This window comes from Grus americana, chromosome 11 (assembly GCF_028858705.1).
Source record: "Grus americana isolate bGruAme1 chromosome 11, bGruAme1.mat, whole genome shotgun sequence".
Taxonomy (NCBI): domain Eukaryota; kingdom Metazoa; phylum Chordata; class Aves; order Gruiformes; family Gruidae; genus Grus; species Grus americana.
The window spans coordinates 5,967,937-5,994,509 of NC_072862.1; the positions used below are offsets into that span (position 1 = coordinate 5,967,937).

General features: G+C 42.2%; 1 protein-coding gene across 6 annotated transcripts in view; it reads right to left on the reverse strand.

Moving 5' to 3' along the window:
• The window catches only part of MITF (melanocyte inducing transcription factor), a 126,898-nt gene that overhangs the window by 10,412 nt on the left and 89,913 nt on the right, over positions 1–26,573 (reverse strand). For 4 of the 6 annotated variants that reach the window (XM_054838092.1, XM_054838093.1, XM_054838094.1 and 1 more), the window contains 4 exons: positions 11,385–11,612; positions 10,168–10,251; positions 8,726–8,821; positions 2,380–2,497 (listed from right to left, as the gene is read on the reverse strand). In XM_054838092.1, the coding sequence (XP_054694067.1) occupies positions 2,380–2,497; positions 8,726–8,821; positions 10,168–10,251; positions 11,385–11,612 (526 nt within the window). The remainder of the gene's footprint in view (positions 1–2,379; positions 2,498–8,725; positions 8,822–10,167; positions 10,252–11,384; positions 11,613–26,573) is intronic. The other 2 variants (XM_054838096.1, XM_054838095.1) reach the window with 1 other exon arrangement.

Genomic DNA, 26,573 nt, shown 5'->3' on the forward strand with positions numbered 1-26,573 from the left:
CTCTATCCTTTTTAGTTTCTAAAAAGGATGAGGTCATGAATCCTTGCCCTGTTGCATTTAAATCTCAAAACCAGCGAGCTTTACTTAGTTTTGCAGTCAGTCAGTGAGGACGAGTGAACGTGATCAATTATCACACAGTCCGTTATGGAAACAAACCCCCTCCATCAAGTTTCCTTCCTGTATTCTTTTATTTTTATGGACTATGGATTACGTACCACCCAATTCAAAATAACAGGTGATAAGGGTTTCCCGTGGAGTACTGAAAGTTGACTACTTCACTACTTAGAATACAAAGCTACCCCAATATTACCGGCAAGATAACAAGACATCTTCTTCTACACTAGCCTCCCAAAGGATCCAAAAAGAGAAAAAAAACCAAAAGCTTGAAAGACTATTCCAGGTCTCAATGAAATTTGGGCTTAATCTGACATTGCCTTATGAAACAGATACGAGGTTTGTAAGGCCAAACCCGATGGAAACTGCTCTCCTGGGTGAGCAGGATTCCCATTAAATGCTTCTGTAACTACAGCTGAGAACTCACAACCATCATCACCATCAGGTGCTGTGATAATAGATTTGACTTTTCTTGGTTCTTCACAATTTTGATATTTATACAGTAGGATGGAGAAAGGTTTCTGACAAATGCTAAATTTAAATATGGCAAGGTCTCTCCAGCCTAGTTCCAACACCAAGATCAGGAAATAGAGAACCAAGAGATTCCTGCCTGCAATAACATGCTGATTTTAAAATCACTGGCTGTCAGAAAGCACGATCAACAGTGCTTTCTGAACAAAGGCTTGGCCAGATCAATGTAAAAGTGACTGCTGTTAAATTTGAGTTTAATTCCTAAACCTCACCTAAATTAAACGCAATCTGCTAGCATATATTTTGAACAGAAAAAGCACTCATGGAAATTGTTTCTGTGTACAGGTGAATGTAGCATATAGACTTTTCACTTGGTTCAGGTCTCTCTTGGTGTGCTGATGACTTCCATAAGACCACTTCACTCACTATTTTCCCCTCTCTTTCTGCCCTCTTTGCCTGAAGTCTCAAACAACCGTCTGCAGTGAATCCACCAGCCTGGACATCTGACAAGTTGGATGTTTAGTTTGCAGTCTACAGCCACCTTTAACTTTCTACAACCGGGGCAATGAAACTGTCTGTAACGTGGGACCTGGAGTAGTTCTCATCCCCTCCCACCCTCCTCTTAACATAGTTCCATTGCTGTACAAGCTTTTCTTTTTCGAGCAGCCACAAATTGTTGTGCAGTCTGCGTGTCTTCATTTGGTGCTGAACTCAAATTTTGTGCCGTCATATAAGTGCAAATATCTGCCAGCTCAGAGATGTGGCATTTCCTCCTGAGAAGCTGACTCCTGGGCTATTAAAACTGCTCTACTTACACTAATTCCTGCCCAGAACCTGCTTTGCAACTGAGTCAGCCTGTGAGTTTTCACAACAGAAATCCAGAAAGATGACAGACAAGAAACTATGCCTCTACCACACTGCATTACAGTTCGACTCCCTGTTGGGCTTAAGAACAGCCATTTCTGGGTATTAAGATGATTTTGTCATCAGTTCTAGAATGGGTCTCCATTTGTTTCTCCTGTAGAGCAGCTTCCCTTGTATACTGTACCCTACATGTGGTTTTACCCTTTGAAGTGAAGCAGAACAGCAAAACTAAAACATGCTTGAGAATATGAAACTTCTTACTTCTTCCTTCAAACTGTCTAGCTTCTGTACACATGTGCTGGAGAGAAAGAGGCTTTTAACATCCCCCTCGCCTCCCCCTGCCTCCCATGGCTTATTCGGAGCACTGCTGGAAGAACCAACATGACAAGAAATGTACGGGATACTTCATTTTCATCTTAATTTAAGAGATGCATATTCTCTCTCAAGTGCCTAATTTTATAGGATTTTATAGGATCTAGGTCCAGATTTCACGTTACAACAGGCTATTTGTTCATTACTGCCCTTCCCTACTAGAGTAAAGCCTCAACATGCAGCATTCCTCAACATGAATCCCACAGAGACTCCAGCTGTGAAGCTGTTAAACCTCGGTGTTGATAGAGCAAACACTAAGCCCAAACTAGAAAATAGCTCTGCAAGAGACGCGCGGAAGCTTCCCGTGACACAATGTTTTCAATGTGCAGATCGCACAATAACAACTAGGGACTTTATCTTAATTTATCACAGTGAAGACACACATGCCCACACATGAACACAACTGCATCGCAGGTTAATATGGCTGCTAAAAAACGGTCCGCAAAGCAAAAAGAAACTATTCAGCCGTATAGTCTATTAACAGAAATTATGTCCAATATCACCTGAATTCAAACCAGTTACACTATTGCTCCAAGGTGGTATTATAGACATATTTACCTGTGAGCTCCCTTTTTATATTGGGAAGATTTGCTGGACATGAGTTGCTGATGTTTAGTCCTGGAGGAGGCATGCTTTGGTTGCCATAAAGGTCAATCAAATTGCCAGACACAGGCAACTGGAAAAAGATAAACAAGGAAAAGGATCATTTGTTTTGCCCTTATGAAAGGCTTTGTACAGAAGAACAAGTTAGGATCTGCTAGGAAATCTGTGCTCTTTTCCATGTGCAAACAGAGCGTGCAATAAGGTCAGCGAAAGTCACAGATATGCGCAGGCATGAGGAATAAAACAGCTACATTGGGAAAATTCTGCCTTCTCAAGCATACGCGGAAGAGGTAACACGCTGACAATATTGCTGTATTATTGCTCCTTATTTTTCAGTGAAACTATTATGTCTGTACCCCCATTACCTCTCTCACCCAAAAATTCTGAAAGAGCCTACAGACCAGTCCTGGAAGAAGCCCCCATTTTTCCAGGAACAGGTCAGTGGAAGTACTTAGCAAGTTGTCACATGCTTGAGGGAGAACACTCTATTAATCAACCACATTTTTCATGTGATTGGAAAGCTACCTACACAGAAAAATTTTAAGTTTACTTTAACTTACGTAACAAGAACGCGCACCAGTAGGAGGAAGATTATTTTGACATTAAGTTTCCTCAATTACTCGTTCATTCTGCTGTTCTTATTTAGGTACGTTTAAGCAAGGAGACTTATACAGAAATAGCGTAGCACTCCAACAAGGCTAATCACAGCTAGCCCTTTAAACTGAATCGTATTTAAAGAAGTTTACCCTGAGTGGATTATTTTACCCATCTCTCTTTTGTGTTCAAACCAGTTTTTGAAAAGACAGGTATAAAACACTTTGCTATCTTATCTGAGTAGCAATGCTTCTTATCATCATTTCTGTAAAGAAAACCAATCCCTCCAAGACACTGATCCAGCAGAGATTAGAGTATTAACTTTACACCCATGTAAATGATGCTGTTGAATACAATGGAGTGAGTCACAGCCTGGGCTATTACACTCCCACTGACGGTCCTTGCCAGACTGAGACCTAAGAAAATTCCTCTGCCCTCTGGAGCTACCATAAAAACCAAAGCTGATGTGCATCTGTTAAAGTACCTCCAGCTAGAAGCCATGCAGACACTTGTCTTGAACAGACAGTGGTCAACAATGAAAATTAAGTCCCCTGACTCAATATTTAAGTGACAGAGGAAAAATGTAACTGAATTCACACCAAGAACCAACCTTACAATTCCTCGCCCTCCCCTTAGCTCTCGAATGCAATATAAAAAAAAAAAAAAAAGAAAGAAAAAGGAATATCTATCATAAATCTAAGGTCACAGATGTCCATCAGAGACCACAGTCCATGTTGTGACATATCCACATTAATGTCAGGGTGACCACTCACTCTCTCACTGCTCTGCAAGGCTGACCCTTCTATCTTTTGGCCCCTCGAATGCATCCATGACACAGGCACAGCAATAGCGTCATACACCCTTCTGACTTGGATGCGCTTCTCCTATTCATGCTCCTAAGCATGGAGAGAGCACAAAGAACTCGTTTGTAGCCCAGGGACTTGAAGTTCAGAACCAGACACGTGAAATCGAATTAGGAATTTCAGGGAATTAAAAAAGAAGTTTGGGGGGTTTTTTTGTTTGTTTATTTTTCCCCCAGAAATCTATAAAGTAGCACCTTGAAGCCTGGGTAAAGCAGCTATGTTATATGTTATATAGATGGAGAACAGTCAAGGTCACCAAGCTGCTTTACTTCCTGCAAGATGGACCCTGCCTGTTACAACAGGTTTGTTATTTAATTTTTTTTTTCCCCAAAGGTGTCAACACTGTGCCGGATTTCCGTGCAAATAAACAAGACCCGTGCAAGCAACCACCACAAGAGGGGACGGTTCCGTAGGCAGCAGCTGCTGAACGTGCATGCTGAACTCCTGCAGGAACTGCAGGCACCAGAGGAACCATACCAAGAGCTGTGCAACAACCAAAGCACAAGCACTGCCGAGGCGGCATTACCTAAATAAAGGAGGATGAAGGGAAAAATTTGCTAAGAAAGGTTGCAGGTTTGCATGTACACATGAATGCTTATCAAGGAAATTTATATTAGAGGTAGATGCTAATAATCTCAGTTTAAATCAGTGATCCATAAGCAAAGAAACTGATCGGCTTTTCTTTGACTACTTTTCTCAGCAACCTGAGCTCCTCAGGTCAAAGCTTCAGTTCTAACTTTTTACTACGGGTGTGACTACATGTATGGTCTACCCTCAGTGTGAGCCTCTGAGAGGCCTCTTCTCCATGCTGGCTGCAAGTCACATCTTTGGGACTAACTTTCTACAACCCCTTTCACCTGAAAAATACAAAGTGCATACAACACTTCAGCTCATCTCACGTGGCTAAAATACCTCCAGTTAAAGATAAGTTAAAATTGAGGCACATCATCTGTTCCCAATTCTATGCCAGGTCCCAGAGAAATAAAAATGAGTTGACTTGTAAGGTAAGACCAATAGTGCAGAGTTCAGGGAACTGGAAAGGGGAGAGGACCCCTATGCTGAGGGCATTGGTTTGAAATGGACAAGCAGTTGGCAGCACTGTTAGCACACAAAAGCAGTCAACTAGGTTGAAATGGGGGAAAAAACAAACAAAAAAAACACCACCAAAAAACCCCCAGAAGCAGCTTATAATGGACACAATGCACCAATATCTGCCAAATGCCTCCTATTGGAAGAAACTGGAAAAAATTAAACATTGCTTGCAAACGTTTCAGCTCTAATTTATTAAGACAGTCGAGCTTTTCATCCCTTTCCCCAGTACAAAGCAACGGGAAAATGTTCAAAACTACCACAGCCATTTCACGGGGAGGTGTGAGTCTCAAAACTGAGAAGGACATGGAACTTGATGGCCTTTTTCTGGTGCTAAGGAGGCTCCTTCTCCACTTTCAAACTCTAGCAACTTTCCAACTTCAATATGCTGCCTTTAAGGCTTTGTTAGCCACTTCTGGCTAAGAAGAAATTTAAATACAGCATCATTCAGGTCATCCACCTTTACTCTCTCAAAAAGTAAATGAAGGAAGAGTGGCTTTTGCCAGGCTTAGCTTGTAACCTTCATTGAAACAGCATAGTCTAAAAAAACCTTTATTCATGAGATTTCACATTTTTAGGCCTTGGCTTCACAAGGTGCACAAACAAATTACTGCTTTTTTGTAAAGAAATTTCAAATACAGTAAATTATTACTGCAGACTCATCATAGTGTACATTCAGGGGAGTCTGAGGCTTTCCTTTCTTCTCCACTACTCCAACAAAACAACCACCCACATTCAGGTCATCCGGGCTCTCTATAAATCACTGAGACATCAGCTGCGGGATCAAGAAGGCTGTTTAGAAACTGGAATGGATTCTGTTCCCCAGCTCATGCAGCCCACAACGGACTGTGTTGTTCCCTTACCTACAAGCACACGCTCGGTGACAGTCCCTGAAACAAGGCTCCTCTCTATTTCTGGAGTTGTAATTCCACAGGAAAGTCATGTTCAGAAGTGGAGCTGCCTGCCATACTCATACGGCTTTCCATAACTCTTGCTAGGACTTGATTAGTTGGATGAATTAGTTGCCATCTCAACTTGGCATACAAGAGTACTTTACACAGTACCTAGCAATTCAACTCCTAGGTCATATATATATGCAGAAAATCCTCTTGGCAAACTAGAGACCCTTTTGTGATACTATTCACCACAGAAGCAAAGCCAGTTAACTTGTGACCCAAGTTTACAAACACTTCCCCAAGCAGTTGATTGCAACCAGCCCTTTTCAATTAAGAGGTACTTGGAAACTTCCCTTAGCTTGCTTTACACAGAAATCTCTGCTTTTGCTTATCAATTAAGTACTGTTACCAAATGTAACTAACTGGTCCTTTTGTTCTTTGTTGGTTATGGAACAATAACAGCCTTTGTCGTAGTCTCAGCACAGCTATTTATAGGTTGTGTCTCTTTAGGGACCATTTCCTCTCTTGCTTTCTTCCACCTCTACTTAGCTTAATCTACAGACATTAATTCCTTATTAGTAAAATGTTGTGTGTTTTCAGAGCTAAATTCTGTTCCAAAAGAAAAGTGTCTGTTACATCAGGTTCTTTTTTTTTTTCTTCCCCCCCCCCCCTCCAAACAAATTGTTGAGAAACTTGGTTCAATTTCCATCTCTTCAGGATTGGTACCAGGTTAATTTAGAGACTGAAATATGCTTTTTGCCTTTACCAATTTAACTGTATTAATCTTAATTCTACTATTTTGTATCCTTATTTTACAGACTTCACCACATAGAGTGGGCAATTTCTGAAATTCCACAGCAAACGTGGGTCAGGCAGGCCTTACAAGGCTTGTTGGCATGCAGCAAGCAGGAGGGATGCAGACTGCCCTAAATATTGACTACATGGACCCCTTGCACCAAAAGAGCACAGAGTACCGTTACGTGCTTGTCTGGAAGCAAAGAGCCACTGCTGGGCTCCCTGTGAAATGAAATAGGAAGAAAAGCACAAAGAAAGCCAAGTGTCCTCTAATTTAATGGGTCCCGATCCAATGGAACTTCAGAGCAAGGACTCCAGAAGAACCTGAACCCTCAATTTTAAAAAAAGAGAGTAACTATCTCAAAAACTATCTTTTCACAGGTTTATAAGTTTTCCTCTCAAAACTCCAGGACAGATGCACTTTTCAAATCATCTTAGATTAAAGGAAAATTCATTCTTTCTGGTAGGACTCTGCAGTTATTTCTCCGTCTGCTCAAAGGGCACTATTTAGCAAGGGATGCTGGGGGGCCGTTTCCTGCGGCATTTACCACGTCTCAGAGGGCTGTGAGAATCTGTGGGAGCATAGGACTAGGTTAACATGACATCAGACGACTACTGTCAGCAAATGTAAACCTATGCAACAAAACTGATGCTATGTGGTAAGCTCTAAATTTTGGCACTAGATAAAAAAGAAACAGATGCCAGCACTGGCAGACATCTACTCGGCCAGATCTAACAGCACTTAAGCCTAAGGCAAAAAATTCACTGGAACTACCCTCCACAAAAGATCAAAATAAGATTATGCCAGAAGTACGATTATATTAACGTGCGCAGCAACGTGAACCAGCAAACAACAACAGCAATGCGAAGGTAACCTGTGCCTTCTCTCGCTCACCAGCTTTCGCATCTCAGTGTTCCTGGTTTTCCTCACAGGCTTCCTATGTCATAGAATCATAGAATGGTTTGGGTTGGAAGGGACCTCAAAGATCATCTAGTTCCAACCCCCCTGCTGTGGGCAGGGACACCCTCCACTAGACCACGTTGCTCAAAGCCCCGTCCGACCCGGCCTTCAACACTTCCAGGGATGGGGCCTCCACAACCTCTCTGGGCAACCTGTGCCAGTGCCTCACCACTCTAACAGTAAAGAATTTCTTTCTAATGTCTAATCTAAATCGACCCTCCTTCAGCTTAAACCCATTCCCCCTTGTCCTGTCACTACACTCCCTGATGAACAGTCCCTCACCATCTTTCCTGTAGGCCTCTTCAGGTACAGGAAGGCCACAATTAGATCTCCCCGGAGCCGCCTTTTCTCCAGGCTGAACAACCCCAACTCTCTCAGCCTGTCCTCATAGGAGAGGTGCTCCAGCCCTCTGATCAGCTTCGTGGCCTCCTCTGGACTCGCTCCAACAGCTCCATGTCTCTCCTGTACTGGGGCCCCCAGAGCTGGACCCCTTCCCCATGTTCAGTTTTTAAGCTTCTTTTTTCCTTCACCTTCTGTTTCTTTTGATGAGTTGTTTCGGTTTTTAGATTTTCTACCATGTTTGTTGTCACCTGCCTAGGGACTTCTCTCCCTTTGCAATCAGGTTAAGCTAAAGCCATGATGTCAGAGCTAACAGTTAAACTAGAGCAGCTTTGGACAGGGGCATTAACACATGCTTAAGCGTGGCGTACAATTTCTTACTTGAACATAAGAAGATACAGAAACCCTCTAGGTTTTCTGAAGCCAAGTATAATGTCCATGGCGATCTTTATACTGGTGGGTATGAGCTCACTTCTGTTAGCTTAGTTCACTCCTCTGTTACAATCCTCTCGCTGACTTTGAAGTAAGAGAAGCAAAATTGCCACTTGTATTTCCTCAACCTGACTACAGCTTCTGTTTTTAAATTCAGGTTTTTCATTGCAAGTGTATACCTTAAACCCTTCAAAGAAAACCTTATTATCCTCTATGGGACAATACAATAACTACTTAACTGCTCGGAGAAAAAGTGATGCTACATTTTTGTGTTCCCTTGAGGAAAGACAATTAGACTTAACAGGGAAACCAAATGGAAAGGACCGTTGTACCGTATTTGCCATTTGCAGGGCTGGGTCCATCAAGCCAAGGATTTCTTCATTGTAACTTGACTCCAGACTAATTATGTCGTCGATCACATCATCCATCTGCAGCAGAAAAGGTAGACAAAGAAAAACAAAAGAGTAATTATCAAAACCACTGGGACAGAGGCCAGACAGAGCACCTCAGCCACACACCGGCTCTCTGCAGCACGGGCCCAACCAGAGGTGCCTGTGCGGTTTTTGACACGCTCCAAATCCAATCCCTCAGCCATGACTCCTGCTTTTCAGCCAGGACAGCCAAAGCTGAGGCTGCATGATGTAACCCACTCCTCCCATCAGCAGTTACCTGCCCACGGACACACCGCTCCTCCCAGGAACGGCGGCGGAGACAGCTCCCCACAGAACGAGCTACGCTAACGACATGAGTCCCTCTCCCCCATGCAGCACTGCCTGCCTATCCTGCCACCTCTTTCCTCTAGTTGTGGGGTCAAAACCTGCCAAAGACAGCAATGCCCGAGCCCCTGACACCTGCAGGGCAAGGCGAGGGCACAAAGGCTCGCTGCTGGGCGACAGGCTGCCCGCCCTCAACAACAAAATCCCTTGGATTCATGTCCCTCATACACCCTTCCCAGGAACCACCACCCACGAGCAGCTCGGACATGATTTTGGGTGGTGCAAGTCATCTTCTTTCCGGGGCTGGGCTGGAAGGTGCCTCCATAAACTCCTGCACGGTCAGGAGAAACAAAGCACCCATGCAGGTACTCTGACCTGTTGTGCAGGATTGACTATTTCCTTTATGCTCAATATAAAAAAAAAAGAGCTTAAATGACAGTCATCTACAAAATCAATGCATGAAGTTGATGGTAGCAATAGTAGTGTATGAGATTTTTGTATCAGCTCAAGAAAGCATGATCAGAATGAATTACACTGAAGCGAGGGCAAGAAAGGAACCAACTGTTACAGCCCATACCCAAAGTCCTTTTACTAGAAATAAAACCCCCTTAGTTTAAAAAAAAAAAAAAAAAAAAAAAAAAGGATGACTACACAGGACAAATTACCACAGATGGATTAAAGTCTTCTCAGATAATTTTTTTTAAATGCAAGTGTGACCAGCATAGAAATGTGGTCTCAGAAACTATCAGGACAAAAACACATGCATGCAGTCTTGGGAAAACTGCACTAGAAAATATTTCCTGACATGAGACCTTAAAGCATGGTTGATATTTTCTGCTCTACATTACAGTGCTAGAAAAGCATCAACCTTCTTCAGATGTCATAACGCACTTTTGACATCAATGCTAATAAACAATGTTGCTCTTTTGTTCCTTAAATATATCTTATATTCAACTTCTTAAAGACACTATGGGGCAAGTTTATTCTTCAACATCACTTCAAAGAAGCATGCTCATTAGAAAGGGGACCTGTGCTCCAACTCCTGTGTCATCCAGTACCTGCATGCATGATGCTCGTGAGTGTGTATGCAGAGCCGGGCACTCACTCTCAACCCTGCTTTGCTCTTCAAATTTATAAAATCCCTGCAGAAATAAAAAGGAAAAAAAAAAAAAGAAGAAAAAAAAAGAAAAGAAAAGAAAAAGCAAAGCATGGATCTGAGTTCATGGCACAGTCTCAGTCCCAAAAAGAGCACGATTGAAACAGTGTCATGCACACATGTGCCTGATGACACAGCAAAGTGAAGCTGTAAATATCTTGCCGGGGGGAAATATTTGGGTACAACTGGGATGCTGGGATGGAACTATTTGATTTTCATTTCTTTTGAAGCTATGGAGCGCAAGTAATTTCTCTTCCATGTGCAAAATATGTTCTGTAATAACTGTTTCTTAAAGTTGCATAACATTTTCCTCACAGAGTGCATCTGTACTAAAAATCCGGCACAAAGACTTGAGGGCAAAGGATGGGGACACAGGGAGCTCTACAATTGTCTCCCATTTGTCAAGTAACAAAAATATCGACATGATTCTTATACTTGTCAACATCTTTCAAATCAACTTCCTTCGGCACCTGAGCGCACATGTAACATCCAACTAAGTTTTTTGCCAGCAAAGATTAAGACAAGGTTGCAAAGGACTTCTAGGCATAGGCTAGTGAAGTCTTAACATTTGCAATACTGAGCTCATCCTGAAACAGCAATCAGTAACATTTTAGGGTATATTAGCTGGGATAATCCGGCCTTCTAGCTAAGCAAGAGATTGCTCAAATTCTACTTTAAAATTACCTAAAATATCTCAAAAAGCTTTGTGGTTTTCAGTTATTTTTGTTATGCTCTTTGATCTTTCTACACTGAATGAGCCATAAATAACATTATTCCAAAAAGCTACAGCTTACAAAACTGCTTTGTATCCTCCAAAGGTCAATTATTCACTGCATGCATCAAGCAAGGGCAGGGAGAAGTAGTTTTAATAAGCATAAACTTGCTGAAATAGTTCAAAACAGAGGAAGTTAGCAGGACACAGGCTTTTTGCCAAAATGTTCTATGCAAATATATATTCATCAGGCAGGCACGGAGGTAGTAGTTGCATATTCAAAGTGAACAGTTCAGAAAAGGTAAACATACATCTTAAAAATAAGGAAATATGGTTTAAAAAAGAAAAAAAAAAACCAGACTGCAATTCAATTTTACTGAAGAACATGCACAGTGAGAGCGTATTACCTCTTTTTCACAGTTGGAGTTAAGGGTAAGCATAGCCATTGGACTGTTGGGCGCGCTGCTTCCAGTTCCAGGCGGCATGACATGGTCACTGGGCTGGTTTGGACATGGCAAGCTCAGGGCTTGGTTGGCATGTTTATTTGCTAGAGTGGTAGAGAGGTACTGCTTTACCTGCTGCCGCTGCGCTTGCTGAATATGGTACTTGGTTGGATTCTCAAGGTGAGTCTGCACCTGTATGACAATTTTAAAAAGTGCTTTATTGGTTTACAACATCATGATATGTGCTATCGGTTTGAGCTATGCATTTGTGACATATGCACCAGCTAAGCGTTTGACTTACAGTACAAACCCGTGCAGCTCCAACACCGCCTCACTAATTCACATTCGGTGGCAAGAAATCAGTTTACGAGCTAATGTTTCTAGTGTTTCAATAACTGACTTATTAACAGTAAACCAAGAAGTTCCACTTAGTTTCCTACAGCATGAGATTTCTCACTTTCGACCAATGCTCGAGTTTATACAGATACCCCAGGACAGACGGTTCTCCGCTCAAACCTTCAGCTACGCGACATTTAATTTTCACTAAAAATATATAGAAACAAGTTGCACCGCTGGACTCTTCTACTTGATAGTAGCTACCAGTTAAAACCAAATTGTTATCCTTTATCAGATGTCAAGTAACAGAGAGACCAAAAGGTTTGTTGTTGGGTTTTTAGGGTTTTTGTTTTGTTTTTAAGTAACACATTGGTTACAGAAAAAGGAATACACCTTTTTTTGCCTACAAATTATTTATATCTCAGATATATGGTCTAAATCATATACAAATAAGACAGCCTGTTTATAAACACATTATGCAAATAAGATGCAAGAAAAGAAGTGTTTCATTTCAGATCAATCACTGTCCTCAGCAACAGCTATTTTTGTATTTAAGATAAGCTTTTCAGTACTTAGAATTTCTTATATACAAAATATAAAAATCCACATAGCAAACTCTTCTTGAGCACCCTAAACAAGCAAGAGAAGGCAATTTTTTCCCATGCAAAATTTTCACCATATCTTTTATCCATATCCTTTATCACCTTTCTTTGATCATTAATGCTTTTATCAGAAAGTAGAAAACAACTCAAAATATAATAATACTCTGAGAAGTTTCTTTGGTTTAGAACAGTTCCATTAAAGTGAGTTTTGCTGTTACAAGTGACCATGTATGTCCCCACTTATTTTTATGGAAGAAATTAAATAAAGCATACTAGATACCAGTGGAAAAAGATTTCCTGTATACTGTAAGCCCTCTTAGCAACAGGTTTTAAAATTAAGTCTGCAATAACAACTCACCTGATAATGATTATACTCAAGCATTTCCAGCATACTACTAACAGGTTGTGAGAGAAGCGACTGCAATATCCTTTGCTCTACACTACTCCAGTTTGAGGGATCCACTTATGGACGCACCATAAACAAGCTACCCCAAAACAGCAGAAGAAACTTGAGTGCCACTGCTCAGACTTATAGTAACCTACGCTAATTAGCCACGCATGTGGAGAAACAAACAGTTCACACAGGGGCTGCTCTTGGAAGCTATGCAAGTTTAGCCCTAAGTACTGGTATTTTTTTTTCCTCTGGCTTTGACGTCATGCTTTTTCATGAATATAAAAGGACCTTTTAAGTGATAGGCTATTAAAGTCAGATTGACAGTTCGCTCAAGGCTAATTCGCTATTCATCTTTCGTTCCAGTTGTACTAATAGACAATGGTATTTTTCTTTAGCACTAAGGTTAGAAGTTTTTAAGTACAGAGTAAGAAATAACTGAACAAATGCCCTACCAGCCTAACGCACATCCCCTGGCAGCGGGGCACACTGGATAAACCCACGCGGCTACGCAGTCCTATCTCCAGCTTCCAGGTGCTGCAGTCCACTGCCTTGCCCCTGCAGCCACCAACCCACCCAGGACCTGCAGCTCAACACCAAGGATTTGAAAGAGTTCCACCATGTACATCCTCAGCCTCCCCGGTGCTTCACAGCCCATTAATTCTATCCCAACCTAGAGCTGGAAGAGGTTTTCCAGTCCAGGAGTGGTTGACAATAGGCTAAAGCACGTCCCAAATGCACTTATCTGTGCTTGTACGCAGTCCCTACACCTTCCAAAACTTATTTTTCCTTTCTATCCAACTCCCTGACAAAAGCTTGTACTTGAGAACAGGCATCAAAAGCTGCTCAACTTGCATTATTTTCCAAAAGTCTCTACTGCACAGGGAAACACACTTATGATGGCATTTCTAGAGAGTTCTAATCTGATTTGTCGCACTAAATCGCAAGACAACACAATAGAGAAGTCTGCTGTGATAAGTACAGCACTTGCTTTGTCAGTCCCAAACTGCATTACCAGTTTTCCTATCACCAGTGGTAAGAGTTACGCTACCCAGATAAGTCTATTTTTCACTTAAATTTTCATCTTCTGAGTAGATAAAGTTATCAGTAAACGAGGTTTTTTTTGTAACACTTATCTTTGAGTATGTTATTTTAAAAACAAGCCCTACTTGCCTAACAGAATTTGCACATTTCTTTTCCTCCGCAAGCATCAGATACCACGGCTGTTCTCCCTCGACCCTGCCACGGTGGTGGGATGAACAAAGCCTCTCCCTCCTGCACCCATCTCCTACCCGCCCTCCACGCTCCCAGGAGAGGGACCAGCAAAATTCCAAGATCTACATCTCAACTGTGCATTGTCAAATATTGTATCATTTATACTAATACACTGAACTGACTCCACGTCAAATTTTGAAACACGCACTGCCTATTTGACATTGCATTTTTGCTGGCAAAACATGTACTTTATTTTGCTACTCCATAATTATATTCCCCCCCCTTTTTTTTTTGTAATCGGTTGTGCTGCCCTTGCTATGCCAGGCAAGGCAAGAGAAAAAAAAAAGGGGGGGAACCTTAAATAAAAGAGCTTCATTCTTTCTCAAACTTTTAAGTTTCAGATTTCTACTTAATACAGAAGTGTAGCTATTCTCTGAGAATTTTAATCTTGCTGGCCATTGTACACTAGATACGCACAGCTCTCCAAGGATGTGTCACCTTCTCACACAAGTCCAGCAGTGAACCGAAGAACAGAGAACTGCCTTTTCTGTCATTAAATTGCTCCAAAATGATGCAAAGAAGAGATTCAGGGACTGAACATTTCCTTTTAATCCACAGCTGATCAAACATACTTTCCATTTGAATACAAGAACATACAATTATTCTCCGAATGGAGGAGAACGTGACGTAACTACTCCCACCCTGCATGTCAGTGCAACAAGGACAGGAGTTCCCATAGGGTGGAAACAGCTTCAGACACATTCCTTCTTGGACAGACCTACCAGTTTCAACTACCCTCGCTCTGGCCAAGTGTGAGGCCCCGACAGGCTACACAGGAGGCATCTGAGAAACTTCAGTTTCATTTCTCACTGTGTCACTTAGTGCCCTCTTGAGCTGCCTGACAAGGTCCATCACTGAAATCTGGTGGGGACTGCCTTTATGAACTCAGTGCTTTTTGTTGAGACTAACTCTGTCTTTGGCCTAGAGCATCCTTTTCTGCAGTCACTACATCAAAGAGAGCCCAAATGTGCCCACGTGGACAAACATCCCAAGATGTACCAGTCATGGTCAGCCTGTAGATAAGCCACAAAGCAGACTTACTTTTTGACAACATCTCTCACAAGCAAAGAGCTGCAAAACAAACCCAAAATTCCACTAACTCAAAATGAATAAAAGCTTCAACTTAAGATCTAATTTTGGTCCTCAGCTCCTTTTTGCCCTTTTTGTGAAGAATAGTTCTTGTTCTTCCAAATCCATGAGAAATAAAGTGCAAGACAACAATTTATTGGTTTGCATACACTCCCTAAGAAATGCATCTAAACGGGGACATACAAGAAAAATGGAACAACTTGAATCCTCTGGATCTCCAACCCTCTATCTCCAGGACACTCAACTCAAGCTTTGCTGTAACATTATTAAACTGAATAGAACATTGGTTTTTGGATATTTTGGTATTGGCAAGCAAGAAGTAATGGAAGCATCATCTGCAGAACTTTGGAAATTATTTAAGATAAGATGGCAAAACCAGCCAAATTTATCACATCATAGTAACAGAAGAATTTGGCTACAAGGAACTAGAGATCAAGGATGGCCAAGTGGCAGCCTACAGCCTGGATTCAGCAACAAAACACTTGGAAGGTGACTATAGATTCACAATCTGTATTCAGGTGCCTTTTCGATTTGCTTGGTTATCAAGGTTTTCTCATACCTTCAGTAGCCTTGACTACCAATTCCAGTGCTAAATCCAGCTGAAGCAGGGGAAAAACAGTTCCTGAGAAGCTGCCTATTTTCTTCCACACCACAGAAATAACAACCCATATAGGTAGAGCAGATTTTTCCCAGCCCTCGGGTCTAGTGTCAATCAAGCAAACATTTAATCAATGGCTTTCACTAGCTTTAAACATACACACCGTATCAGCAAGAATTTTAGGTGTACTTCAGACTACATTCTTCAAAATCCTTCTATTATATTACACATCAGTGACAGGACTCCTGAAGTAGACCCACATACTTCCTTCAATTTGAAAAACTAAAAGTGTTTCCCGTTAGGGTGATCAGGGCTCAGGAATTTGAACACAAAGCATAGCTGCATGCTTAAGCACAAAACATATGGCTCAAATGGTTCCTCTGTACGAAGCCAACACAAGCAACTAAAACAACACTTCTGATACTTGCTCCTCCTGTCGAGTCTTGCTGGGAATCACTCAGACTTAATTTATTAATAGGTTGCTAACGATAGCAAGAACTTGGAACAGTACTATGTGGCAACAGAGCAACGCACCCCACTCCCAGTGGGTGGGCATGGACCAAATCCCTTTTGTAGAGGCACGTGGGAGAGTTTGCTCTCGGGCAGGCGCAGGGCAGGGGAGCCTATCGGCTTGGCCAACGCGCTTTGCACAGTGTAATCCAGAAACTAAATGGCTGATGATTAAAATAATGGGGACCTTGACAGGCTTGAGAGGTGGCCCGTGCGAACCACATGAAGTTCAGCAAGGCCAAGGGCAAGGTCCTGCACGTGGGTCGGCGCAATCCCAAGCACAACTACAGGCTGGGCAGAGAATGGATTGAGAGCAGCCCTGAGGAGAAGGACTTTGGGGTGTTGGGGGACAAGAAGCACAACATAAGCCGGCAATGGGCACCTGCAGCCCAGAAACCATATCCTGGGCCGCATTCAAAAGAAGTATGACCCAGCAGGTCAAGGGAGGGGATTCTGCCCCTCTACTCCATTCTCATGACACCCCACCTGGAATACTGCATCCAGCTCTGGGGTCCCCAGTACAAGACAGACATGGACCTGTTGGAGCAAGTCCAGAGAAGGCCAGGAAGCTGATCAGAGGGCTGGAGCACCTCTCCTATGAAGACAGACTGAGAGAGTTGGGGTTGTTCAGCCTGGAGTAGAGAAGGCTCCACGGAGACCTTAGAGCACCTTCCAGACCCTGAAGGGGCTACAGGAAAGATGGGGAGGGACTGGTTACAAGGGCAAGGAGTGACAGGACAAGGGGGAATAGAATCATAGAATGGTTTGGGTTGGAAGAGACCTTAAAGATCATCTAGTTCCAACCCCCCTGCTGCGTGCAGGGACACCCTCCACTAGACCACGTTGCCTTAAGCTGAAGGAGAGGAGATTTACATTATTAGATATAAGGAAGAAATTCTTCCCTGTGAGGGTGGTGAGGCACTGGAACAGGTTGCCCAGAGAGGTTGTGGAGGCCCCATCCCTGGAAGTGTTGAAGGCCAGGTCGGATGGGGCTTTGAGCAACTGGGTCTAGTGGAGGGTGTCCCTGCCCATGGCAAGGTGGTTGGAACTAGACAGGCTTTAAGGTCCTTTCCAACCCAAACCATTCTGTGATTCTATGAACTTATACCAGAATAAAATCAGTAATCAGCTGTGGCTTTACTACCAATCATCCTCTAGGAAAACTTCAAGTTCATAAAATCATAGAATCATTTAGGTTGGAAAAGACCTTTATGATCATCAAGTCTAACTGTAGTCAGACGTTGATTAATTGCTTTGGGATCAGTACTTCTGGATGAAGGTAACTAGGCTACATTAGTTGGCTTGTGTTATTTATAAACTTTTGAATTTGTCCATGCACAGGTTTCATTTGTTTGAAATGGGTAACTGCAGGAAGCAAGCACAAACCCAGCATATCCTGTGGTAAGAGTATTTCTTCAAGGTGGAACACTGCTTATGGGTTTTGCCATCTCAGTTACTACTTAAAAAAAAAAAACAACAAAAAAACCCCACACTGTGTTATTTGTCATATCTACAAGTAACCACTGCTTTCAAATTTCTCTTACCATCCAGAGAGAAATATGAAAAATTTATCTATTTCAGTGTGATCACAGAATATTTTTGTATGAACAGCCTTAGGTGCTGCATTATAAAAAAATAATAATAATATTGAAGTTATAAAACTCTGAAGCACTCAATAGTTGTTTTACTGACGTTGATGTTTCCTGTAACTATTGAGCAATTTAACATGCAATTTCATTGCCAAAACTTTTGCAGATATCCATACTACTACTACTACTGGTTTACTCATGTTCCCACAGCATTCACATTAAGTGAAGAAAAGGCAACCAGGCCAAGTAGAAAAACCATCAGGAGCAAAACATTAAATGAATTTGCAGAGAACAAAGTCAGTTCTGAACTAGCTGCACTTGACACCCAGATGTCAGAGCAGGACTTGTCCACCCTGAGGACAGTGGTCACATCCTGCCTCAGGAAGCCTCACAGGTCTCCTGGTCCCAGGACCTCCTTCACTGCCTCTTGGTCTTCTCCACTTATGTCCCCCTTTTCATGGCAGATATCACACACCCATCACTCTCACCCCTCTGGCAAAGGCCACCACCACTCCAGAGCCCCTGATCCACGCTGTGCTCAGCCTCTGCCATGCTCAGGCCTAGCTGCTCAGACGGTAGCCATTTGTGCAGCCAAAGCACCCTCCCCTGCTTTCCTCCTCCCATTTGAGCTTACAGGACACAACACCCATTTCCTAGCAAAAAGCAAATTGCTCCAGGACATGGAGTTAAGCAGCGGAGACCTCATGGCTGCACACGCAAAGCTGAAGATGCCCCAAATCCTCTGCTGGTGCAAGACAAGTGACAAAAGCCCATCACGATGCCAGCAGCTCTGGGCTGCCCTGCTCCTCCGGTCCCCGCAAGCCGGGAAGGAACATATTCCCATTCCCCAAATCACACAGAAGGAGATTCTTCTCACCAAAAGCATTGCTGAACTTTCCTGTGAAGTAAAGACAAACCACTTAATGCTTCATTTAAGCAGAGACAGGCTTGGGCACAGGGACATACCAGAGATTTATAGTGGACATCTACCAAGGGGGAGGAAGACTTTCTTTTTCTATTTTTTAATTTTTTTTTTTCCATTAAAAAGACCATTTGTTTCAACTAAATTGCCTTAGGACTTACAGTTTTATAATTACAAAAAAAATACTTTTTGGTCAGTTTTCTTGGTTCAATAGAACTTTTTGTTGCTTAGACAGCTAAATGTCATGGGATTTTTAAGAAAGGTTAAAATTCTGTCTTATTTAACAATTAATGGTACCCAAAGAAAAACGATACAAAACCACATGCACTGAAGTGTTTCGCAAGGGCTACAGGCTTCAGTTGGGTCCACCAGAAAGCCTGTTCAACATGCTAGTCCAGGGCTTCAAACCTGCTTTTTAAAGCTGCTTCAACCTATCACTTTCAAGGATAAAAAACTAACAGTAGCAGCAGCAAACTGTTTTCTAGGACTTTGAACAAAACCAGAAAGCTGTATAAATAGATGTCTGTCCTTTCAGGCTAGAGGGGGGAAAAAAAGAAATCTGAGGAGAATAGCATACAAGAAAGATAATCCATTAGTGCCTCTTGCCTTAAACAATTTATTCTCCTGACGTTTTCTAATCCAGGTTGAAGATTCTACAAGTCATATTCACCACAACCTGATCAAGTGAATCTAAAAATCCTAAAAACCATTAAAAACTTCAATTATTTAATTAAAATATTGATCCTGGGTTTCACTGCAATGCCAGGAAAAAGCCCTTCTACCACCCAATTCGGAGCAATCCAAATAACCAGCCAGACAATGGTTTAACTCATTCTCAAGGACATTTTCCCACATGCTGCATTCAAACATTAAGCAATGGCATCACATTTTTCCCCCCTAAGGACGTCAGTGGCCTGAAGTAGCTTCGCACGAGAAATTCAGTCCTCTTGCTTTCTGAAACCTTTCCAGTCCTCCAAGATGGAACAGCTACCTCATTTGAAATGTAATCAAAATTAAGTTGACTGGGTTGTGACATACCATTCCCCATAGGGCCACTGTGAATTTAGTATTAGAGAAACCTATTCAGTAACTTCTCCAGGTGCTGTTCTCCCCTTCCCTCCATCTTTTCTACAAGATATGTGCTCCCCTTTCTTTTAGTCCACAACCCAGGAAGAGTGGTCAGAAGAACACTGAAGAGGAAGTCCAAGAGCAGGAAAAGAGTAAAGAGTTACTTGTATTGACTGGGGAACGACAGGCAGGATGAGTTGATTCCAGCATTTTACCTTAGGACATAGCTAATGCAAGGAAACGACATCAGTTAGTGCAATAAAACTCCCTGGTTACTTAATTCATCCAAAACCCCTCTGAACTTGAAACCCAAGGCAGGTACAAGAAAGTTATTCAAGATCTGGCATCACGATTGCAGTCTAAGCGGATCCAACAGTCATCTTCAGGCACAAATAGTTATAAAAAGAAAAGGCACATTGTACAGAATGAACATCATTTACACAACTAGGGGTTGTTTTGCCCATCACCAAAAATTCCTCTGTGTAACGTGACTTTTTATCCAAGGGAAAGACATGAAGAACAAAGTTTTTGTGGATTAGTATTTAAAAAACTCTGTTTTAGCTATAGAAGCACATGACAACAGCATCTAAGGAAATTAAAGAGAAGTTAGCCAAATTTGCTTAAGGCGACAGGAATTGATGTAATTTGCAGGTTAGTGGCATGCTAGCTGCCATTCCACAAGTGTGGCTTTCAGACAGGGTTCAGTCCTTTGAACTCCTGCATTTTTTTGTTAGGAAATCAGCATTTCAGCTGTTTACTTCCTAACACACACACCATAAATTTTTATTTTATACAGTTACTGAGAGGATACCAAAAAGCATTGCAATGTTTTAGGTCAGACAAGTAATTGACTCCATAAAATATCAGACAGAAATTTTTTGCTATGATTTCACCTACCCCAGGTGCTTCAGAGCGTAAATATTTTATGACTAACAAGCAACAGTATCAGCCACACATCTGCATCTGACAGGCAAGTTTGAATTACGGTACTGCCATGGTAAAAAGCTTAATTCAAACACCTCATCTTTACATACACTTTTGCCATCCTCTCTCATACGGAAGCTGGGCAGCACTTTCATCGGCCCTAGAAGGTTTGAGATTGCTCACGGTAGGACACAAATGACTCCTCCTTACAGGAACTGTCAAAGATAGACAGAAAGTTGCTTCCAAAAAGCTCTCTTACAGGACCTGGCGTAGAGACGTGAACTCAAGAGGGAGCAGAGTCATAGGACTACAGATATTTCAGCTGCCTGAGAGCCCAAAGCCAGTGCAGACGGGGTGAAGCCATCCCTGCGCTCAGCTTCCCTTTGCAAAGCCTTTCGTAGCCCAAGCACAATCATCCGCCCTTCCAACGGCCCAAGCAACATCAACACAAGATTTACCAGACCACTCCAACAAAGTTCACTATCGACTTGAAAGAGTCACTTCAGAGAAGTAAAAGTATTTGTCCAACCTTATCTTCCTCCTAAGGTTGTCAAGCATGGCGTTAGCCAGTGCCAGCTTTGACTTGCAGTCACATATTTAGAGCCTGAGCAAGACTATCAGTTACATTTCACAGGGGTTACTAATCCAGCCACCGTTCCAGCCCTCAGTAACCCCTGCTAGACCTGCACGACAGAGTAGTTCACTTCCAGGTCCCTGGTTCACTGCAAGCCTGCTGGGAAAACTGGTGTCTTAACGACTTCGCTGTACTGCATTTCCCATGGCAGGGCAGAGGTGCGGAATACCGACCCTTCTCCCCAGCAGGGCCTTGACACGTCGGATTACTTCTTAAACCACATCAACCTTCACATGTGCAAAGGATTTAGAGATTCTGGGTATATTTCCAGAGCCCACGCCTGAGATGGCATGCACCTTGCTATGCAAAAGGAGGAACATGAGTTTCTCCTCAAGTCCTGCATGGCAGTTTCCAGAGGTGAGAAGAGGCATCCTTCTGCACACCTGGTACTGCTCAGGTTGCTCATTTGCCAAATGCGAAGAATGCAAATGGGACTGGGTAAAAAAATAACAGCATCTTTCACAGAAAATGAACAAAGGAGAAAATAGCAATCAATTTTGTACAAGATGTTCAGTAAAAAGTAACCAGAGATAAGCTTAAAACAGAAGGGGAGACGGCACACACTGCCTTTAAAATAAAAATCCTTATTACCAACTTTCTAGAGACGTGGAGTTACCCACACACCGAATGGAAGAGGTTGGTTGCTCGTCCAGACATCAATAAATAAAATTCAAGACGCTTCAAGTCTCCATGTCAAAATGAGCAGATTTTAATGTGGTAAATCTACTTTGCCCCTGCATGGACTTGTCTTAATGTGCACGATGCAACACTGACTTTTCACAGGTGAAATTTAAGCTAAAATAGGCTATTTTGACAAACTGTAAAGAAAAAGTATAAGAAAGGGGAAAAAACCAACCCGTTACTTTCATAAATTTCAAAAACCCTATACCCTCAACATTGGTCTCATTTGTCACTATGAGGTTTGTGAAAGGTTGCTCAATTTAACGGCACATGAGACAGTTTTGAGCCAAGAAAACTTCCAATGTTGAGGAATGGAATCTTCGGCACTTTGGGGCTAAGCAAGAAGTGAGTTTGATTTAAACGTCTTTCAAATCCACAGTGCTAGCTTGTGAGAAAGAACTGGTGTTCAGAATATTGCCTGTAGGCTACCAGAGTATTTACTTAGAAAATTTCAACATTCAGCACTGAAACACAAGATAGGGAGAGAGATGTGAAGATGGCACTAGATAAAAATATATCAAATACTCAAAAGCTACAAACAGAAACAGTTGTATCCTTCTCTTTTTTAAATAAAAGCTATTTGTAAACTCAAAACGCAACTCTCGGAATATTATATTCAAGGGAAAAAACCTCCCCGCTTTGGAGGCACACTGTACATCAGAAGGACATCATAGAAGAGTTTGGGTTGGAAGGAACCTTTAAAGGTCATCTAGTCCAACCTCTGCATCTTGTTGCATACTTGTCTAAAAATTATCTGGGTGAAAGACTGCTACACTCATTGTTCACACAATTACACGGGGACCGCGAGGCTGGCAGCGTGCTCTCAAGGTCACTTAGGAAGCACATATCAAGAATGTGCCACTAATCACGACCCAAATGTGAAAACATGAAACAAATACACCAAAGCCAACCAGCGCCACGCAGCGTGTGCTGGAACAGCTTGGCCTGTGCATCTACTGAAAAGCCTTCCTACCGAAACTTTTAAAGAAGTGTCCAAACATAGGAGTGAAAATAATTTCGAAAGGACCATTTCTTTTAACAAACCACTTGGGAACACACTGGCTACAGCACAAAGGACACTTGTTCTGGAACACGCCTGTTTTGAGGCTATCCACCTTACAACAACTACACAGCGCCATGAGAAGAAGTTAGCAAGAGAATGGAGATTTTTATTAATTCAAAACAGTTTTATGCTGTTAACACGCCCTGAGCTTCCTTCTGCATGTCACACTTAATAAAGACGTAGAAAGACTCAGCTGGGCTCTATACCACTTTGCCTACAGCCGATGATGTCTCATGTCAGCTCCAACATGGAAGGCTTGAATAAGCAGAAGAATAAAGCAGTCTAGATACATCCATTTTATTCACACTACTGATATGATCATTAGACACAGCCTAAAATAATAATAAATCGCTGACTTTATTTAAGTGAAGGAAATGCAAGCTGGCTCACCACCAAACTGCTTGATTTTTATCCTTCTGCTCAACGAGCTGTGATGTTATTTATGACTGTATTAAAACCTACTGAGTTGTAATAAAACAGTTTCAGTACCTCAGAGTGCTTGATCATCATGTTCTCTAATGTAAGATAATCCAAGTCACCTTCATGCAAACTCAACTGGCTACAATCTGAAGCATTCTGCTAAATACCAGAATTGGGATTTTTTGGGGGGACTTTGGCAAGCCACAAAAGTGGGTACACTCCTAGTACAGGGTGGCAAGCCACAGCTCGGCAGGAGAAATAACCCAGGGGACCAAACTGATGCCATAAAGCATCAAAGCTGAAACTCAGCGCTGTCAGGGTTACTTTTGAACGGTGGCGGCTCTTCCTAGGGCGTAGAGTGCTAATGTCCGACACTTCCATTAAGCGGCATTACATCTTTTATTTCCTGACATCTCACTTAGAAAGTGGGTGCTACAGCAGACATCACAGTAGCCACAAGAGATTAAAGGTAACAGTAAGAAATTAAGTACGTTTGCTCCACTCTAATTTTAGCCCCAGAAACCACAATGAAACTTAGTGTTTTAGTTATTTCTTAGCTAAAGGAATGTTGCCATAATACTTCTGTAACACAAAGACATATTTAAGGCAAATAGCCATTAGGTTGCATGACCTCACCTCTACACCCCATGATCTTCCTCCCACAACAGTCAGACAGTAGCTATCGTCTGGCTCCCAGAAAAAACAAGACTAGCATCAGCTCATTTATTAAACAAGGATGCCAACGTTTTAGCCCTTTTAAGATCTCGGGCCTTACATACATAGAGACATAGCATCACGGTCTATTTTATACTCACAAAAACAACATCAGCCACTCGACCATTTTTGTAACCTTCCCCACACCTGCCCCTCCATATCTTCCAGAGATGAGCTGTTGAAAACCCTTCTCGTCATGTTATTTCACATATGGTAGGCAAATAGTTAGTTACACTGTGAAATGAGAAGCTCCCATCCACATAAGTGACCCTTGATCAGGCCAGAGGATGTGGGGCTTGCAGGACCATCACCTGAACCGGTATAAACTTTGACAAAAGCCGAGTTAGCTGTCAGTAGCCCTGTTGTAACAAAAAACTGCAGTTGGGATCATTACTTCAACTGATATTGCACAAGTGTGTTCCTTATCACGAAAACTTAAAAGACTATGAAAAATAGGTTATATAAAAAAATGGTTTAAACTTCTGCTGTGATGCTCTTCCAGCACATACCCATACCCTGGCACAGCAGCATTTTCAGGGTGTGAGCATGTATGAGACCTCCAGCCTGCAAGGGACTACAAGTTCTTGATTCTCTACTGCGTGAATTCCTACCAAGGCTGGGGTTAGGGCTCTTTCTACAGGCCTGGAATCACATTTTATTACATGACACCAGACAAATTCCACCTCCCCAAACAGCTTACAGAAAACTCTTTTCAATGGTTTCATCTGAACTTCAAAAAAGCACAAACCAGCAACTCACCAGGAGAGGCACATTCACAAAACACAAAAAAGAGGGTGCGTTAACATTCCAGTTCTCCAAAGGTTAGTTGCAAATAAGAATCGCCAAGAAATTCATAACTAATAGTTTTGTCAGAAGATCAAAACGTCTTTTGAGAAAGAAATTCAGGGCCCTCCAGGCTTGGTCCCAGAAGAATCTTATTTTAAACCGCACTTGACCCACACTAACGTAACCCCTCAAATGCTATTACAAGAACAGAACTATGTTCGCAAGGGGAAATAGGCATAATATCTTCCACTAAAGTCATATTTATTTATGTAAAAAATCCTGCATCCCCTTTTAACACTGAAAAGCTACAAACAACAGGACATGTATTTTGCAACATACCTCTCATCACTGATTGGTGACATACACAAAGTTTTAGATAACCAAGAAATAGTATGGGGACATGACACAATTCAAGGCAACCAGATGCTAGAGTTAGATGGATGTAATTAGAGATTAGATGTAGATTAACTAGATCCTAACTCAATCTTCCCCACCTTCCTCGCCCTTTTTTAAACCTCAAGTATAAACCCATTCCAGCATATCACTACCATAATATTTTTAGAGATCTTAATGCTTCAAAAATACAAATAAGCTCACATTGAATGGAATTTATTTTAAATAAAGTTTGAGCAGAGGAAAAGTAAAAGTTTGGTGTTTAACATCTGCTAGGAGCCAGAGGAGATGTCAGTACATCCACCACAGCAAACAGCTGAGTTTTGACAACGGCAGATACAGTTGCAGCTGGTCCCGAGGACACCACAGCTGGTTGTGCACCCTCAAGACGTGCGGTGCAAGACGTGGGAATGGCTCAGAACACGACATGCATTTCAAGCCATTGATGTCAGACTGGCTCTAGTCTGCCCTCACAGACTGAGCTTCCAGGAGTGGCTGGAGAACACGAGGACTTCTCATTTAATTTCCTCTGACATGAATCTAATTAGTACTCATCAACAGCACTGGGCAAAAATAAGCTAACATTTAATAAGTGGGGTAACTGGGAATTTACTTCAGAAGTGCTTTGCTACTCCGCACTAAAGGCGGAGCTGGCCTGAGAAGGTGTCGGAGACAACGTCCAGCTGCTTGTGCTTGCCCCACCACATTAGCTCACCGCTCTTACCCCTTGGTTATGCAGGTATACCTGTTCGGAGGGCTACACTGACCCTGGCAATCAAAACCACTATGCTGATTAAAAAAGTCACCTTTCCAAAACCAGGCCTTTCTTAAAAACCTCAAACTGCCTCAGTAGTCCCATGTAATTTTTGGTGTGGCCCCACAAATGCACGTATTGGTGCAACCACAGGGGCGGCAACTACCAGGGCTGCAAAGGATATCATCAGCCACCTTTGCTGCCACAGTCAATGTATCATGGAACCGTACCCAAAAAAATAAAAACAGGCACAAATAAAGCATTAACTGATTAACAGCCAAAGCTGCTTCTGCCTTACCCCATCTGGTGGCCTATTGCTTATATGCAGCTGGTAGTAACAGCTATTTAGGTCCATTTTCTGGAACTGTAGTTACTAGAGAAGAAAATGCAAGGTTGGATTAACT